The following is an 18129-nucleotide window of genomic DNA, read 5'->3' as shown; positions in this document are numbered from 1 at the left end:
AAAAAAAATGTGCCTGAACATGTCTGTACCCCCCCAAAATGCGTGTTAACCCCCCAAAATGTTGTAAATCCCCCCAAAAAAACTTGTGTACCCCCCCCAAACATTGTGTAAACCCCTCGGGGGGGGGGTCCCTCGTGGGTGTGTGCCCCCAAAACATGAACCCCCCCCCATAAAAAACCACGTGTCCCCCCAAAATCTGTGTCGCCACGTGTGTGTCTGCCCCCCCCCCAAAAAAAAATCCCCAAATCTCCCCAATTCCCCCCCAAAACCCCTGCGTGTCCCCCCCACGGGGGTGTCCCCACGCGTGTGGCTGCCCCCAGAGGCCCCCCCCAATGGGTGAGGCCCCGCCCGTGACCCCGCCCCCTCAAAAAAAAACTAAAATCCCCCAAAAAACCCGAAATGCCCCCAAAAACGCGCCCTCCCCTCCCCCACCCCACGCGCGCCCTTCCGGGTGTCCCCACGCGGACCCCACGTGGGCGCCGGCCCCTCCCCCCGCGAGCGCAGCCAATGAGCGCTCGCCATTTCGGCCCCGCCCCCTGGCTCGGCGGGAGGGGGGGAGCGAGGGGGGGCCTATTTCCCGCCGTGCCCCGCGGCCCGCCCTTTGGCGCGCCGCCACCGCCGCGCGGCAGCCAATGGCGCTCGAGCTCCGCCTGACGTCACGGCCGCCCGCCACGGGGTCTGCCGCGCAGGGCGCGGGGCGGGGCGCAGCCAATCACGAGGCGCCTCTCCCTCCGCGTCCCGCCCTCCGTTCACCACCCAATCCCCTCCCTCCCCTTCCTTTGAGCGACACCGCGGCGCGCCCAATCCGCTCCCCCATCCCCTCTCAGCACCGCCCCGCCTCGCTTCCCGCCCCCTCCCCAATCAGCGTCGCGCTCCGCCTGACGGACACCCCTCCCCGCCAACCGCAACGCGCGCTTCCTTGAGCGACAGCCCCGCCAACCAATCCCCGCCCGCATCCCCGTGAGGCGCCGTGGAAGGTTCGCGAAGCCTCCTCCGGGGCGGCCTCTATGGCGACCGGGGCGAACGCCACGCCGCTCGGCAAGCTCCACCCGCCCCCCCCGGCCCCCCCGGCCCCCCCCCACAAGCCCGGCTTCCCGTTACCGCCTCCTCCTCCTCCTCCTCCGCCGCCGCCCCCCCCGCCGGGCCCCGCCATGGCCGCCGCCGCGTACCCGTTCGCCGCGCTGCCGCCGCCCCCCCCGCCGCCCCCCCCGCCGCCGCCGCCGCCTCAGCCGCAGCCCCCCCAGGCCCAGCCGCCGCCCCCTCCCCCGCCGCCGCCGCCGCCGCCGCCGCCGGGAGCCGCCGGGGCCGGAGCCGGGACCGGGGCCGGAGCCGGAGCCGCCGGAGCCGCCCCCCCCCCGCCCCCCCAGGCCTCGTTCGGGCCGTTCCGGTTCCCGTCGCCCCCCCAGGCCGGAGCCGGGCCCCCCCCACCCCCTCCCGGGGCCGTGGTCGCCGCCGCCGCCCCCCCCCTCCCGGGGGTCCTCAGCAGGGCCCGGCCGCCGCCGCCGCCGCCGCCCCTCCCCCCCCGCAGCAGGCGGAGGAGAGCGGGGGAGGGGGGGGCGGCGGGGGGGGGGGAGGGGGAGGCGGCGGCGGGGGGGGGGGCGCCGGGGGGGGGCATGGGGACGGCGGGGGGAGGCCCGGGCATAAGGCGGGGAGGAGGTCGGGTAGGTCCGGGGGGGGTAACGGGGGGTCTGGGGGGGGGAATGGGGGCTGGGGGGGGGGAAATTGGGGCGTTGGGGGGGGTAAAATGGGGGAAACGGGGTTTGGGGGGGGGGCTGGGGGGGTTAAGGGGGCTGGGGGGGGGGCTGGGGGAGGCCTGGAGCAGCCTGGAGGGGGTAACGGGGCCTTTGGGGGGGATAACGGGGGGGCTAGAGGGGGTTGGGGGGGTAACGGGGGGTAATGGGGTCTTGGGGGGGGTCTGAAGGGGGCTGGGGGGGCGAAACGGGGCTTTTGGGGGGGAAACTGGGGGTAATTGGGCCTTGGGGGGAGGTTGGGGGGGGTTAACGGGGGCCTGGGGGGGTAACGGAAGCTTGGGGAGGGTTGGGGGGGGTCACTGAGCCTTTGGGGGGTGTCTGAGGGGGGTCATGGGGTTCTTGGGGGGGCTAATGGGAGTTGGGGGGGTGTGAAGGGGGAGAACTGGGCATTGGGGGGGGGTTAATGGAGTTGGGGGGGGCAATCGGGGCCAGGGAGGAGGTAACTGGGCCTTGGGGGGGGGGGTTTGGGGGGGCAGGGGGCGTCTGGGGGGGGGGGCAGTGGGGATCAGGGTACAGGGGGGGTCAGGGGGGCACCGGGGGTAATTGGGCCGGGGGGGGGGATCACGGACTTGGAGGGGGAGAAGGAAGTGGGGGGGGCACAGGATTAACGGGGGGGAGACTGGGGGGGATTAACAGGGGGGGGGCCTCACTTGGGCTGGTGCCCCCCCCTCGTGCACGTGCGTGCCCCACGTGCCCCCCCCGCGCTCCAACCCCCATTTTTTAATCCCCCCCCGGGTTAATTCCTCCCCCCCCCCCGTTTAATTCCCCCCCCCGCGAGGCCTCCCAAGATGGAGCCCGGCGCCTTCCGCCGCCCGAAATGGAGCCGGGCCCGGCCGCCGGGCGGGGAGGAGGGGGATGGGGAGGGAGGGGAGGGGGGGGGGGGCGTTTATTCGGTTTATTTCCTTTTCCCTGACCCCCCCGCCTTGTGCCCCCCCCCTCAGAGTTCCCCAAGAAGCGGAAGCGCAGCCGCTGGAACCAGGACTCCCTGGAGCAGAAGACGGTGATCCCCGGCATGCCCACCGTCATCCCCCCCGGCCTCACCCGCGAGCAGGAGCGAGCCTACATCGGTACGGGGGGGGCGCGGGGGGGGCTGGGGGGCGTCAGGGGGCGTCAGGGGGCGTTAGGGGCACCTACGGGGGCGAACGGCTCCGTTTGGGGGCGCTACCAGTCTCCTATAGGGGTGAAAGGGGGTTTGGGGTGAAAACGGGCGGTTTTGGGGGTGGGAATGGTCCTGTTTGGGGGAAAATGGCCCCGTTTGGGGGGAAAACAGCCCTATTTGGGGCTTCAAGGGGGTTGTAGGGGGGTCCCAGGTCCATATGGGGATGGAGTTAGGGGAAAAATGGCCCCGTGTGGGAGTAGAGGGTGTTAAAAGTGTCCTATGGGGTTAGAAGTGGTTTTGGGGTGAAAATGGATGATTTTGGGACAGAAAGGTTTGTTCTGGGGTGAAACCGGCCCCGTTTGGGGGTTACGGCTCTGTGTGGGGCCGGAGTTAAGGGATAAAGGGGTTCGTATGGAAGGAGGGGGCCTTAAAGGTCCCCAAAAGGGTTAAAAGTGATTTTGGGGTGAAAACGGCCACTTTCAGGGCGGAAATGGCCCCGTTTGGGGTGAAAACGGCCCCGTTTGGGATAGGGGGGATTATACAGGGGTTATGGCTCCGTATGGGACCGGAGTTAGGGGATAAACGGCCCCATATGGGACTGGGGGGGAGGGTTAAAGGTCTCGTATGGGACTTAAAGTCATTTTGGGGTGAAAACAGCCAATTTTGGGGGCTGAACGGCCCAGTTTGGGGCAGAAACAGCTCAATTTGGGGTGAAAACAGCCCCGTTTGGGGGTTACGGCTCCGTATGGGGCCGGAGTTGGGGGATGGACGGCTCCGTATGGGACCAGGAGGGGTTAAAGGTCCCACGTGGGGCTGAAAGTGGCTTCGGGGTGAAAACAGCCAATTTTGGGGGCAGAACTGTCCCAGTTTGGGGTGAAAATGGCCCCATTTGGGACTCGGAAGGGGATTTGGGGACAGAATGGCTCCGCTTGGGGCTGTTAATGAGGCAAAATCAGCTCGGTTTGGAGCTGCAAGTTTTAGGATTATCGGAAGGAAATTGTCTAAGTTTGGGGCTGGAAACGTTCAAATTTAGCTGAAAACGGTCAGATTTATGGCCAAAAATGGTCAATTTGGGGCAGAAACGTTGATTATTTACAAAATTCAGTTATTTTACTCCACACAACCCCCAGAATAATTGTTATTTTGGGGGGGTAAAAACGGTCCCGTACGGAGTCAAGATAATAATGACTATTTTTGGGGTCAATTCCGCTCCGTTTGGGGCCGCCGTTTCCAGGGCAGACCTGGCTCCGTTTTGGGGCCAGAACGAGCGCTTTTGGTGCCGGGCACGCTCGGCCACTGGGGGGGGGTTTGCCGCCGCGGGGGGGCAACCTAACGTCTTGTCTTTTTGGGTGGAAAAAGCTCCAATTCGGGTCGGCGTCGTCGGGGCCGGAGCGAGCCCCCATCGGTCGCGCCGCAAAAATGAATGAATCCTAAAATCCCCCAAACCTAACCCAAAAAAGTAACGGGAATCGCACCGGGGGGGTTGGGGGGTGGCAACGCCGAGAATTTGGGGCACATTTCCCTGATTTTTGGGGCACGGCCCCTCCATTTTGGGGCACGTTTTCATGCTTTTGGGGGCGCATTTCCTTGATTTTTTGGGGTTCATTTCCCCAGTTTTTGGGGCGCGTTCCCTCAATTTTTGGGCCCATTTCCCAAATTTTGGGGGCGCGTTCTCTCTAATTTTGGGTGCGTGTCCTTGAATTTTGGGGCCCATTTCCCTGATTTTTGGGACGAGTTCCCCAGATTTTGGGGATGCATTCCCTCAGTTTTTTGGGGCCCATTTCCCCCATTTTTGGGGACATCCCCTCAAATTTTGGGCTGTGTTTCCCCGGATTTTTGGGACTACATTTGCCCGATTTTGGGGTGCGCTCCCTGATTTTTGGGGGACATTTGCCTCATTTTGGGGCCACGTTTCCACAGATTTTTGGGAACATCCCCTCAGATTTTGGGCTGCGCTCCCCTAATTTTTGGGGGACATTCCCCTGATTTTGGGGCCATATTTCTCCAGATTTTTGGGGACACCCCCTGGAATTTCGGGCTGCGTTCCCCTTGACTTTTGAGCCCGCCTCAGCCCGATTTTTGGGGCTCATCCCCCCAATTTCCGCCCCCCGTTGCCTCGCTGCCCCCCGTTCTCGGCGCGTGCCGCCCGCCCCCCCCGCAGGCTCCCCGTTGCCCCGTTTTGCCCCGTTTTTACCCCTTTTCTCTCTTTCCTAACCCGGTTTCTTGCAGTGCAACTGCAGATAGAAGACCTGACCCGCAAACTGCGCACGGGAGACCTGGGCATCCCCCCTAACCCTGAGGACAGGTTGGGACCGCGCCGCCCCCGGCCCCGCAGCCGGCACCACAGCCACGCCGCCACCTGGCCCCAGAACTGCCCCCTTTCCCCTCAATTTGCCCCCTTTCCCCTCCGTTTGCCCCGTTTCCCCTTTGCGTTACCTCCTGACCCCTGAATCTCCACCGTTACCCTTGGATTTTTCACGTTTACCCCTTTGTGCTCTTCATTTCCCCTTTATTTTCGTTTTTTCCCCCTTTATTTTCCGTTTTTCCCCCTTTATTTTCATTTTTTTCCTCTTTATTTTCATTTTTTCCCCCTTTATTTTCTTTTTTTTCTTTATTTTCGCTTTTTCCCTTTATTTTCCATGTTTTACCCTTTATTTTCCCTGTTTTCCCCTTTATTTTCATTTTTTCCCCTTTATTTTCCCTGTTTTCCCCTCTATTTTCCGTGCTTCCCCCTCTATTTGCCCTTTGTGGTCCTCATTTACCCGTTATTTTTATGTTCCCTCCCTCTTTTCCGTATACATTTGCCCTTTATTTTCCCTGTTTGCCCTTTATTTGCCCCATTTCCCCTTTGCCTTGCTTCTTCCCCCTCTAATTTCCACATTTACCCTTTTATTTGCCCCTTGTGGTCCTCGTTTACCCCTAATTTTCTGCTACTCCCTATTTTCCATCTGTATTTGCCCTTTATTTTCTCCGTTTTCCCTTTAATTTCCACATTTATCCCCTTATTTACCCTATTTGCCCTTTATGGGCCTCATTTCCCCATTATTTGGATGTTTACTCCCTATTTCCCACGTGCATTTGCCCTTTAATTTCCGTATTTGCCCTTTATTTGTGCTATTTGCCCTTTGTGTTTTCATTTACCCTTTATTTCCCATTTACCCTTTATTTTCTGTTTTTAACCCTATATTTTCCATGCTTACTCCGTATTTGCCCTTTTTAACCCCTTATTTTCCACATTTACTCCTCATTTTCTCTGTTTTCCCTTTATTCACCCTTTATTTTCCATGTTTACTCTCTATTTGCCCTATTCACTCTTTATTTCCCACATTTAACCCTTTTTTGTCCGTTTGCCCTTAATTTTTTACATTTATCCCTCGTTTTCCACTTTCTCTCTGTAATTTCCATGTTTCCCCTTTATTTTTCTACATTCACCCTTTATTTTCCATATTTATCCCCTTTTTGTTCCTCTTTACCCTCTATTTCCCTGTTTTACCCGTTGTACTCCTTATTTACCCTTTATTTCTCCATATTTACCCTCTAATTGCCTTTTTAACCCCTTGTTTTCCACGTTTACTCTTTAATTTCTCTATTTACCCCATTTTTGTTCCCGTTTGCCCTTTCGTTTCCCACTTTGCTCTTTTTTGTTCTCTTATTTACCCTTTTTTGTACTTTTTTCCTCCTTCATTTTCTTATTTGACCCTTTTTCCTTCTAATTCACCTTTCTCTGTTTGTGTTTATTCTTTTTTGCTCCTATTTGGCAATTTTACTCTTATTTCCCTTTCATTTTCCTCTTTCCCCGTTATTTTCTCTATTTACCCTTATTTCTGGTCCTGTTTACCCTTTATTTTCACTTTTCACCTGTGATTTTCCCTATTTATTCTTTATTTTTAGGCCCTATTTGCCATTTTTCCCCTATTTTCTGTTTTTCTTTACCTTTTTCATGTTTTTACCCCTTTTCCCTAATTATTTGTTTATTTTTTGTTTCTACTTCCTCTTTTTCCTGTTTTGTTTTTTCATTTACCTTACTTTGGTTTTTATGTTTCCTTTTCCGATTGGTTTTTTATTATTTTTGTTATTATTTAACTTTTTCTCGTTTTATTTCTCCTTTCCCCATCCCCTTCACCGTTTTCCCCGTTTTTTGTCCCATTAACCCTTTATCCCCCTGTCTCCCCCCCTTTTCTCTCCAACCCCCCCAAACGGGGCCGAGGTGCCCAAAATTGCCCAAAACGGGCCGGTTTCAGCCCCCCCCGCTGGGGGGGGGTCCGGTTTTGGGGGGGGGGGGGGCCGCAGGAGCCGCTAACCTGCCTTGCTCCTCGCCGCGCCACAGGGCCGGGTAACGACCTCGGCGCTAATTAGGGGGGGGGTAATTAAGGAGCGCTGAGGTCCTGCTGCTGTCCTGGGGCCGTGGGGCCGCAGCAGAAGATGGGGGGGGCCGGGGGGGGCGGGGGGGGCAAGGGGTGATAACGCTGCTGCTCCTTCCCTCCTTGCAGCCAGGGCCTCCCCTCCTCATCCTCACCTTCCTCCCATCCTCCTCTTCCTCCTTTTCCTCCTTTCTCTCCTTTTTTCCCCCTTTTTATCCCCATGTTTTTCTTCCTTCCTCCTCCTCTTCCTCCTTTTTCCTTTCTTCCTTTTCCCTTCTTCCTCCTCTTCCTCTTCCTCCTCTTCCTCCCTTCTCCCTCCCCCTTTTTTTTCCTTCCTATTTCCTTTCTTTTCTCCCCTTTTCTTCCTCTTTTCTCCCCTTTTTTCCTTCTTTTCTTCCTTTTCCCCTCCTCCTCTTTCTCCTTCTTCCTCATTCTCCTCTTCCTCCCCATTTCCTCCTTTTCTCCCTTTTTCTCATCCTCTTCCCCCTCCTCCCCTTCTTTTTCTTATTTCCTCTTTTCTTCCTCATTTTTCTCTTCCTCCTTTCTCCCTTCCTCCTCCTCTTCCTCCTCCTTGCTCCCCTTCTTCCTTCTCCTTCCTTTTCCCTTTTTTCCCCTTTTTCCTCCTCTTCCTCCCTGTTTCCTCCTTTTTTCCTCTTTTTTCTTTCTTCCTCCCTTCTTCCTCATCCTCTTTCTCTCTCTTTTCCTTCTTTTTTCTTTATCTCTTCTTCCTCCTTTTCCTGCTTTTTCCTTTTCCTCTTCCTTTCCCTTTCTTCCTTCCCCTTTCTTCCTCTTCTTCCTCCTCCTTCCTCATCCTCCTCTTCCTCCCTACTTCCTTTTTTCTCTTCCTTTCCCTTTTTTTCCCCTTTCCTCTTCTTTTCTCCCTCATCCTCCTCTCTCTATTTCCTCCTCTTCCTCTTTCCCTTTTTCCTCCTTTTTCTCCCTTTTTCCTCCTTTTTCTCCCTTTTTCCTCCTTTTCCTTCCTCCTCCTCCTCCTCCTCCCCCCCCGCGTTTTTCAGGCCCCGGCTCCTCCCCGCTCCGTTTTGGGCTGGATGTGACGGTTTTTGTTGGCTCTGTGCTGGGCAATAACCATTTTTGTTCCCTCGGGGCTCTCTTTAACCATTTTTTGTTCCCTCGGGGGGCTCAGCGCGGCGCGGTTTTGGGTCGTTTCGGGTCGTTTTGGGGCGCTGTCCGATAACCGCTTTTTTTTGTTCCCTCCGGGCTCTCGACCTCCTGACCGTTTCGGTTCCTTTTGGGCCTCACCGATAACCACTTTTTGCTCCCAAAACAACAACAAAAAAACCTGACTCTTCCCTCGTAGCCACCCCGGCCGCGCTGCCCCCCCCCCAGGAGAGGAATTCAGGAGGGGGGGGGGGCACGGGAACAGCCCCGGAGCCGCCAGCGGCCGCAATTAGCGCCCCGTTAACGAAGGGAACGGCGGGCGGGGGCGGGGGGGATCTGAGGGTGCTGTGTTGGGGAGGGGGTGCCCGCGGTGACCCCCCCGGCCTGTCCCCGTGCCCCCCCCCAGGTCGCCGTCGCCGGAGCCCATCTACAACAGCGAGGGGAAGCGGCTGAACACGCGCGAGTTCCGCACGCGCAAGAAGCTGGAGGAGGAGCGGCACAACCTCATCACCGAGATGGTCGCCCTCAACCCCGACTTCAAGCCCCCCGCCGACTACAAGTCAGCCCCGGGGGGGGCGCTTTGGGGGGCTTGGGGGGGCTGGAGGGGGTTTGGGGGCGTTGGGGGAGGTTTTGGGGGGGGTTTGGGGTGGTTTGGGGGGCTTTGGGGGCATTAGGGGGCTTTTGGGGGAGGTTTGGGGGGGCTGGAGGGGTTTGGGGGGCGTTGGGGGAGGTTTTGGGGGGGGTTAGGGGGCTTTTGGGGGAGGTTTGGGGGGGCTGGAGGGGTTTGGGGGCGGTTTGGGGGGCGTTGGGGGAGGTTTTGGGGGGGGTTTGGGGGCTTCAGGGGAGGTTTTGGGGGGGTTAGGGGACTTTTGGGGGGGGTTGGGGGGTTTAGGGGAGGTTTGGGGGTGGTTAGGGGGCTTTGGGGGAGGTTTTGAGGGGGCTTTGGGGGGCTGGAGGGATTTGGGGGGCGTTAGGGGGCTTTTGGGGGAGGTTTGGGGGGGGCTGGAGGGGTTTGGGGGTGGTTTGGGGGGCATTGGGGGAGGTTTTGGGGGGGTTAGGGGGCTTTGGGGGGGGTTAGGGGGCTTCAGGGGAGGTTTGGGGGAGGTTTGGGGGGGTTAGGGGGAGGTTTTGGGGGGTTAGGGGGCTTCAGGGGGGGTTAGGGGGCTTTTGGGGAGGTTTTGGGGGGGTTGGGGGGCTTTTGGGGGGGGTTAGGGGGCTTTTGGGGGGGGTTGGGGGAGGTTTTGAGGGGGTTTGGGGGCTTTTGGGGGAGGTTTGGGGGCTTTTGGGGGGGTTTGGGGGAGGTTTTGGGGGGGTTAGGGGGCTTTGGGGGCGCTTCGGGGGGGCTTTGGGGGGCTGGAGGGGTTTGGGGGGCGTTGGGGGTGCTTAGGGGGCTTTTGGGGCAGGTTTGGGGGGGTTAGAGGGAGGTTTTGGGGGTGTTAGGGGGCTTTTGGGGACTTGGAAAGAGGTTTTGGAGGTGCTTCGGGTCCCTTTTTTGGGGATGTTCCTTTTGGGGTCCCTTTTTGGGGGGTTCCTTTTTTGGGGGGTTCTTTTTGGGATCCCATTTGGGGGGTTCCTTTTGGGGGGTTCCTTTTGGGGGCTGTTCTTTTTGGGATCCCTTTTTGGGGTCCTTTGGGGGTGGCTGAAGTCTCACGGCCCCCCCCCGGTGTTTTTTTAGGCCCCCCGCCACCCGCGTGAGCGACAAGGTGATGATCCCGCAGGACGAGTACCCCGAGATCAACTTCGTGGGGCTGCTCATCGGGCCCAGGTGGGGGGGGTGGGGGGGTCTGGGGGGATTTGGGGGGGTCTGGGGGCAGTTTGGGGTCTGGGGGGGGGGAAATAGGGTCCGGGGGGGGCTTGGAGGGGGGTCTGAGGGGGATTGGGGGGAGTCCAGGGGGGCTTTGGGGACTGGGAGGGGGGTGGATTGGGGGAGAATTGGGGTCACTTTTTTAGGTCCCTTTTTTGGGGGGGGTTCCTTTTGGGATCCCATTTGGGGGGTCCCTTTTTGGGGAGCTCCCTTATGGGGGTTGTTCTTTTTGGGATCCCTTTTGGGGTCTCTTTTTTTGGGGTGTCCCATTTTGGGATCCATTTTCGGGTGTCCCTTTTTGGGGGGGCCTTTTGGGAGGTCCCTTTTTTGAGGGGGTCCTTTTGGGCTCTGTTTTTGGGGGGGGTCCTTTTGGGGTCTGTTTTTGGGGGGGTGCCTTTAGGGGACTCCCTTGGGTATCAGCGCGTGGGCATCCCACCGCCCATCCCAGCCCCATTCCAGCCCCGTTTCACCCCATTCCTGTCCCATTTCACACCTGTTCCCCCCTTTTTGGGGTGTCCCTTTTTTGGGGGGGGGTCCTTTTGGACTCTCTTTTTGGGGGGGTCCCTTTTAGGATCCCTTTAGGGGTCTCCCTTTGGGTATCAGCGCGTGGGCATCCCACCGCCCGTTTTAGCCCCGTTTTCACCCCATTCCCGCCCCGTTTCACCCCATTCCCGCCCCGTTTCTCTCCCCTTCCCCAAATTGACCCCCCCCGGCCCCCCCCAGGGGCAACACGCTGAAGAACATCGAGAAGGAATGCAACGCCAAGATCATGATCCGCGGCAAGGGCTCGGTGAAGGAGGGCAAGGTGGGCCGCAAGGACGGGCAGATGCTGCCGGGCGAGGACGAGCCCCTGCACGCGCTGGTCACCGCCAACACCATGGACAACGTCAAGAAGGCGGTGGAGCAGGTCCTGGGGGGGGTCCCGGGGGGGGTTTTTGGGGTCTTTACGGGGTGCTGAGGGTGTTTTTCCCCCCCAGATCCGGAACATCCTGAAGCAGGGCATCGAGACGCCCGAGGACCAGAACGACCTGCGCAAGATGCAGCTGCGGGAGCTGGCGCGGCTCAACGGCACGCTGCGCGAGGATGACAACCGGTGGGGGCTCGTTAGCACCCCCAGACTAATTAACAGCCCCCCCCCGTATCCCAATGAGCCCACCCAGAGCCCAATGAGCCCACCCAGAGCCTCACAGGACCCCCTCAACCCTTACCAAACTGCCACACCTCCTCACCAAGTCCCCCAGACCCTAATTAACCCCCCCTCTCTGACCCTAATTAATCCCTCTAGATGCTAACGAGCTCCCCTGTACCCTAATGAGCCCCCCCGGAGCCAAATGAGCCCCTCCAGACCCTACCAGGACCCCCTCAACCCTTAACAACCTGCCCCACCTCCTCACCAAGTCCCCCAGACCCTAATTAACCCCCCCCGACCTTAATTAATCCCTCTGGATGCTAACGAGCCCCCCTGTACCCTAATGAGCCCCCCCCGGAGCCGAATGAGCCCCCCCAGAGCTGAAGGAGCCCCCCTGTACCCTAATGAACCCACACAGACCCTCAACAACCTCCTCACAAAGCCCCCCCCAGACCCTAATGAACCCCTACCCCCTGACCCTAATTAACCCCCAGACCCTAATTAATTCCTCTGGACACTCAGGAACCAATTCAAACCCTAATTAATCACCCCAGACCCTAACGACCCCCCCCCAACCCTAACGAACTGCCCCTCACCCTAATTAAGCCCCCCATCTCCTAACCAAACCTCCAACCCCCTAATTAACCCCACCAGACCCTAATGAGCCCCCCCACCTCCTCACAACCCCCCCAATCCCTAATTAACCCCCCTGCACCCTAACGAACCCTAACCCTAATTATTCCCCACTACCCCCCCCAATCAGCTTTGCTACCCCCCAGCACCCCCCAACCAACCTCCCTCTCCCTCAGTTGCCCCCCCAGTTGCCCCCCCCGCGCTAATTACCGTTAATTACCGCTAATTACTGCTAATTACCCGCAGGATCCTGCGGCCGTGGCAGAGCACGGAGACGCGCAGCATCACCAACACCACCGTCTGCACCAAGTGCGGGGGGGCCGGGCACATCGCCTCCGACTGCAAGTTCGCCAGGTGGGACCCCCCCCCCAAAAAAAAAATGAGACCCAAACCCCCCCCCGGGACCCCTTGGGACCCCCCCAGAGCCTCCCCAAACCGGGGGGGCACCATTTTGTGCCCCCTTCCCCCTCTCAGCCTCACCTCACTGCCCCCCTCACCCCCCATACCCCCACATCCTTGCCCCTGGGCCCCCCCAAAACCCCCCTGAGACCCCCCCAAAAATCCTCCAGGCCCCCCCAGACCCCCCAAATGGGGGGGGGGGGTCACCACTTTATGCCCCTTTCCCCCCTCACCAACACTTCCCTGCCCCCTTCCCCTCCCACATCTGTGCCCGGACCCCCCTGGGACCCCCTTAGGACCCCCTTGAGACCCCCCTGAGACCCCCAAACCCCCCCCACCCCCCCCCAAACCGGGGGGGGGCCACATTTTACCCCCTTCCCCCCCCCATTTCCCCTTCCCACTCCCCATCCCCACCCCACTCGCCCCCCACACCCCCTCCCCGTGCCCCCCTCGCCCCCCACACCCCTCCCTCCCCCCCCCCCCGCCCCTCCCCGCCCCCCCCCTCACCCCGTACCCCCCCGCTGACCCCCCCGTTGCCCCCCCCAGGCCGGGTGACCCGCAGTCTGCGCAGGACAAGGCTCGCATGGACAAGGAGTACCTGTCCCTCATGGCCGAGCTGGGCGAGGCGCCCGTCTCCGGCAGCGCCAACGCCGCCCACACCAGCAGCCCCCTCTCCAGCCGGGGGGGGGGCACCCAGCCCGCCAGCCAGCCCCCCCCCGTGAGTAATGACCCCCCCCGGACCCCCCTACGTGCTCCTTTTAATTAATTAATCCCCCTAGTTAACGCTGCCCGCACCAGTAGCCCACTCTCCAGCCAGGGCAGGGTACTAAGCCCACCAACCAGCCCCCCCCCCATGAGTAATGACCCCCCCATGTACTCATTTTAATTAATTAACCCCTCCAGACCCCTCCCGTTTAATTAATTAACCCCCCAGACCCCCACCCATACTCATTTGTCAATTAAACAACCCCTCTAATTAATGCCACCCACACCAGCAGCCCCCTCTCCAGCCGGGGGGGGGGCACCCAGCCTGCCAGCCAGCCCCCCCCCGTGAGTAATGAACCCCCCCGGGCCCCCCTACGTGCTCCTTTTAATTAATTAATCCCCCTAGTTAACACTGCCCCCACCAGTAGCCCACTCTACAGCTTGGGGGGGGGCACCCAGCCTGCCAGCCAGCCCCCCCCCGTGAGTAACGACCCCCCCAGACCCCCCCCACGCGCTCTTTTTAATTAATTAACCCCCCCAGACCCCCACCCATACTCCTTATTTAGTTAATTAGCCCCCCCTAGTTAGCACTACCCACACCAGCAGCCCCCTCTCCAGCCGGGGGGGAGGCACCCAGCCTGCCAGCCAGCCCCCCCCATGAGTAATGACCCCCCCAGGCCCCCCCCATGTACTCATTTTAATTAATTAACCCCTCCAGACCCTTCCCGTTTAATTAATTAACCCCCCAGACCCCCACCCATACCCACTTTTTAATTAAATAGCCCCCCTAGTTAGCACTACCCACACCACCAGCCCCCTCTCCAGCTGGGGGGGGCACCCAGCCCGCCAGCCAGCCCCCCCCCATGAATAATGACCCCCCCGCCCCCCTCCTGACCCTTTCTAATGACTAATTAACCCCTCACCCCCTTAATTAGCAGCAGAGCCGCCCGCCCTGGATGAACTCCACCCCATCCGAGAGCCGCCCCCCCTACCACGGCCTGCACGGGGGGGGGCCTGGGGGGGGCCCCCACGGCTTCCCCCACCCCATGGCCGCCATGGGGGGGGGCCACGGGGGGGGGCACCCCCTGCAGCACAACCCCAACGGGCCCCCCCCCCCCCTGGATGCAGCCCCACCACCACCCCCCCATGGGGCAGGGCCCCCACCCGCCGGGGGGGCACCCCGGCCCCCACCACATGGGTAAGTACAATCCGGGCTGGGGGGGGGGTGGGGGGGAGGGTTTGGGGTGAAAAAGGGGGGTTTTGGGGGCGGGGGGGGCGGCCCCCCCCTCGCTAAGGCGACGCTCTCTCATTGCCTCAAGATCAGTACCTGGGAAATTCGCCTGTGGGCTCTGGGGTCTATCGCCTGCACCAAGGAAAAGGTGAGCCCCCCCCCCAAAAAAAAACACCCCCTGACCCCCCCACAACACCCCCTAACACCCCCTGACACCCCCCAAAAAAATAAACGTCCCCAGGTGCCCCAAAATACCCCCAATCTCCCCTAAAATCACCCCTCAGGTGTCCCTAATCCCCTAAAATACTCTGACCCCCCCCCCCCCAAAAAAAAACAAACAGTATTCATGAGCCCCCCCCCAAATACCCCAAGCCCCCCCCGTGTCCCAAATCCCCCCCAAATACCCCCAAAGTCCCCCAAAAATCTCTTGAAAGTCCCCCAAATCCCCCCCAAGCGCCCCCCCGTGTCCCAACTCCCCCCCAACCCCCCCCAAATACCCCAACTGCCCCCCCAGAGCCCCCCCCGTGTCCCAATTCCCCCCAAGCCCCCCCCAAATACCCCAACTGCCCCCCCAGTGCCCCCCCCGTGTCCCAACTCCCCCCCAAGCCCCCCCCAAATACCCCAACTGCCCCCCCAAGCGCCCCCCCGTGTCCCAACTCCCCCCCAACCCCCCCCAAATACCCCAACTGCCCCCCCAGTGCCCCCCCCATGTCCCAATTCCCCCCCAGAGCCCCCCCCGTGTCCCAACTCCCCCCCAACCCCCCCCAAATACCCCAACTCCCCCCCCAAATACCCCAACTCCCCCCCCAGTGCCCCCCCCGTGTCCCAACTCCCCCCAGAGCCCCCCCAAATACCCCAACTCCCCCCCCAGCCCCCCCCCAAATACCCCAACTCCCCCGCAACCCCCCCCCAAATACCCCAACTCCCCCCCCAAGTGCCCCCCCAAGGCCCCCCCAAATACCCCAACTCCCCCCCAGAGACCCCCAAATACCCCAACCCCCCCCCAAATACCCTAACTCCCCCCCTAAGCCCCCCCCAAATACCCCAACTCCCCCCCAGTGCCCCCCCCATGTCCCAATTCCCCCCTAAGCCCCCCCCAAATACCCCAACTCCCCCCCAGAGCCCCCCCCGTGTCCCAATTCCCCCCTAAGCCCCCCCCAAATGCCCCAACTCCCCCCCCAACCCCCCCCCAAATACCCCAACTCCCCCCCAGTGCCCCCCCCGAGCCCACGGCGTGCCCCCCCCCCCCAGGTATGATGCCGCCGCCGCTGGGTATGATGCCGCCGCCGCCCCCCCCGCCCGGTGGGCAGCCGCCCCCCCCCTCCGGGCCGCTCCCCCCCTGGCAGCAGCAGCAGCAGCCGCCGCCGCCCCCCCCCAGCAGCAGCCTGGCCTCCAGCACCCCCCTGCCCTGGCAGCAAAGTGAGTGGGGGGGGCAATAAATTGGGGGGGGGGCAACTGGGGGGGGTAATAAGGGCGTGGGGGGGCTCCAGAGGGGGCAGGGAGGGGGTTGGGGGGGACTGGGGGGGGCAGGGAGGGGGTTGGGGGGGCAATATGGGTGGGAGGGGGTTCTGGGGGGGGCAATAAGGGGATGGGGGGGCAGGAAGGGGGGGCAGGGGGACTTGGGGGGGGCAATGGGGGGGCATTAAGGGGTTTGGGGGGGTGGGGGGGGAAAATGGGGGCAGGGGAGGGGGGTGGGGGTGATGAGGGGTTGGGGGGGGCAGTGAGGGTGGGGGGGGCAATGAGGGGGCAGTTAGGGGGTGGGGGGGCAGTAAGGGGTGAGGGGGGGCTTTGGGGGGGCAGTAAGGGGCTGGGGGGCTATAAAGGGGGTGGGGGGGTAATAAGGGGTGAGGGGGGGCAATAAGGGATGGGGGGGCTCTGGGGGGGGGCAATGAGGGGTGAGGGGGGGCAATAAGGGATGGGGGGGGCAATGAGGGGGGGGTTGGTGGAGTCTGGGGGGGCCATAAGAGGCTGTGGGGGGGGTCAGCGGGTGGGGGGGGCGCTTCCTTTCCCAGTCCTGTGTTCGGGGGTGCTGCCCCCCCCTAATTACCTCCCCTAATTGCCCCCCCCCCCAATTGCCCCCCCAGATACGCCGACCACCACGAGCGCTGGCACCGGCTCCCTCCCGCCCTGGCAGCAGCAGGCGCCGGCGGGGGGGGGGGGGGCGGCTTCTTCGGGGGCCCCCCCGCTGCAAGGCAGCCCCTCCATGGTGCCTTTGCCCCCCGGGGTGCAGCCCCCCCTGCCCCCCGGGGCCCCCCCGCCCCCCCCGCCGCCGCCTGGCTCCGGGGGCATGATGTACGCCCCCCCGCCCCCCCCGCCCCCCATGGACCCTTCTAACTTCGTCACCATGATGGGCATGGGGGTGCCGGCCCTGCCCCCCTTCGGCATGCCCCCCGCGCCCCCCCCGCCCCCCCCCCAGAACTGACGCCGCCGGGGGGGGGACGCCAGCACGGCCACGTAACGCTGGGGGGGGGGGGCGGGGGAGGGAGGGGGCGTCAAGGGGGGGGGGAGAGGAGGAGGAGGAAGGGGGGGCAGGGGGAGCGCCCCCCCCTCACACACACACACCCTGAGCCCCCCCCCCCCCCTCCAGGGATTTTTCCCCTTCCCCCCCCCCCTCGGGACCAGTGAGGGAGCTGCGCCCCCCCCCAAAAAAAATAAATAAATCCTTCCCTGGGGGGGGGGGGGGAAGTGAGCGGGACCCCCCCCCGTCATTTTGGGGGTGGGGGGAGAGGGGGGGGCTGCGCAATCCACCCGGGTCCTCCCCCCCTGCCCCCCCCCGCGGCCCCTCCCCCCCCTACCTCGTGGTCCAGGGTCCCCCACCCCGTCCCCCCCCGCCCCATAGACGCCCCCCCCCTCGTTGCCCCCCCCCTCCCCCCCCCTTCATCCCCGCGCGCTTCTTTTTGTGTATGAATAAACGGCCGAAACGGGGCCCCCCCCGCCTCTGCTTTGTGACCCCCCCGCGGCTTTCGGGGACCCCCCACGCGTCTCGGGACCCCCCCGATATTTCTGAGTCCCCCCCGGGGTATTTCTGAGCCCCCCTGGGGTATTTTTGCCCCCCCCCGGATATTTCTGGCCCCCCCCGGGGTATTTCTGCCCCTGTTGCTGGGCCCCCCCCCGGCCGTGCCCTTTCCCTGCCCCCTCCCGCATCGGATTTCGCGGGGGGGGGGGGGGGGGGGGGGGGGGAGACGAAACCCGACCTGGGGCCGAGGGGGGGTCCCGGCCCCCCCCCGTGACGTGGCGGCGGGGCCCCCCCGCGCCCCCCCCCCGCCCCCTGTGGTTGTCACTCAGCGCCGCGGCCCCGAAATGCCACGACCTTGGGGTGTCCTGGGGGGGGGGGGGGCGAGGGGGGGGGGACACGGTGGGGGGGGGGCAGCGTGGCACCATGGGCCTTGTAGTCCGGGGGGGGCTGGGGGGGGGCAGCGTGGGGCCCCCCCCGACACGCGTGGGCGGCGGGGGGACCGCGGGGGCGTTTTTGTGAATGGGGGCGGCGTGGGAACGGGGAGGGGGGGGGGGGGGGGCGTGGGAACGCGGGGGGGGCTCATTGAGGAGCGCCGCGCGTGGGAACGGGGCCGCGCCGTGAATGGGGCTCGCGCCGGGACCCCCCGCGGCGCCGTGGGCGTGGCTTCGCGGCGGCTGTGGGCGTGGCCTCGCCGCGCCCCCGCCCCCTTCGGGGGGCACCTCATGAATATTCACGAGGCGGGGGCTCAAAGGGGCCGGGGCGCTGCTGCCGCCGCCTCCCGCCGGCCCCGCAGCCCCCCGACCCCCCCGGACCCCCCCGGCTCCTCCAGGCCCCCCCGGCGCTCCGGGAGCCCCCCAGGACCCCTCCCCAATACTTCAGGGCCCCCAGGAGCCCCCCAATTCCTCAGGACCCCCCCACCAATTCCCAAGACCCCCCCAGCTC

At 62.7% G+C, this 18129-nt stretch overlaps 1 protein-coding gene across 1 annotated transcript; it reads left to right on the top strand.

The window, feature by feature from the left end:
* The first annotated feature begins 1070 nt into the window (after nt 1-1070).
* LOC311426156 (splicing factor 1-like) lies at nt 1071-17156 on the top strand. Its single transcript, XM_084502326.1, is given in 14 exon segments — nt 1071-1661; nt 2693-2818; nt 5080-5155; nt 8737-8889; nt 10006-10095; nt 10858-11041; nt 11112-11227; nt 12143-12250; nt 12842-13013; nt 13936-14103; nt 14105-14198; nt 14320-14379; nt 15483-15650; nt 16316-17156. Coding segments are annotated over 13 exon segments (1782 nt in total). The 5' UTR covers nt 1071-1661; nt 2693-2763; the 3' UTR covers nt 16654-17156.
* The last annotated feature ends 973 nt before the right edge of the window (nt 17157-18129 follow it).

The sequence above is a fragment of the Aythya ferina genome, assembly GCF_964211825.1.
Source record: "Aythya ferina genome assembly, chromosome: 38".
In the NCBI taxonomy this organism is placed as follows: Eukaryota; Metazoa; Chordata; class Aves; order Anseriformes; family Anatidae; genus Aythya; species Aythya ferina.
This window is presented reverse-complemented; position numbering and strand designations above follow the sequence as displayed.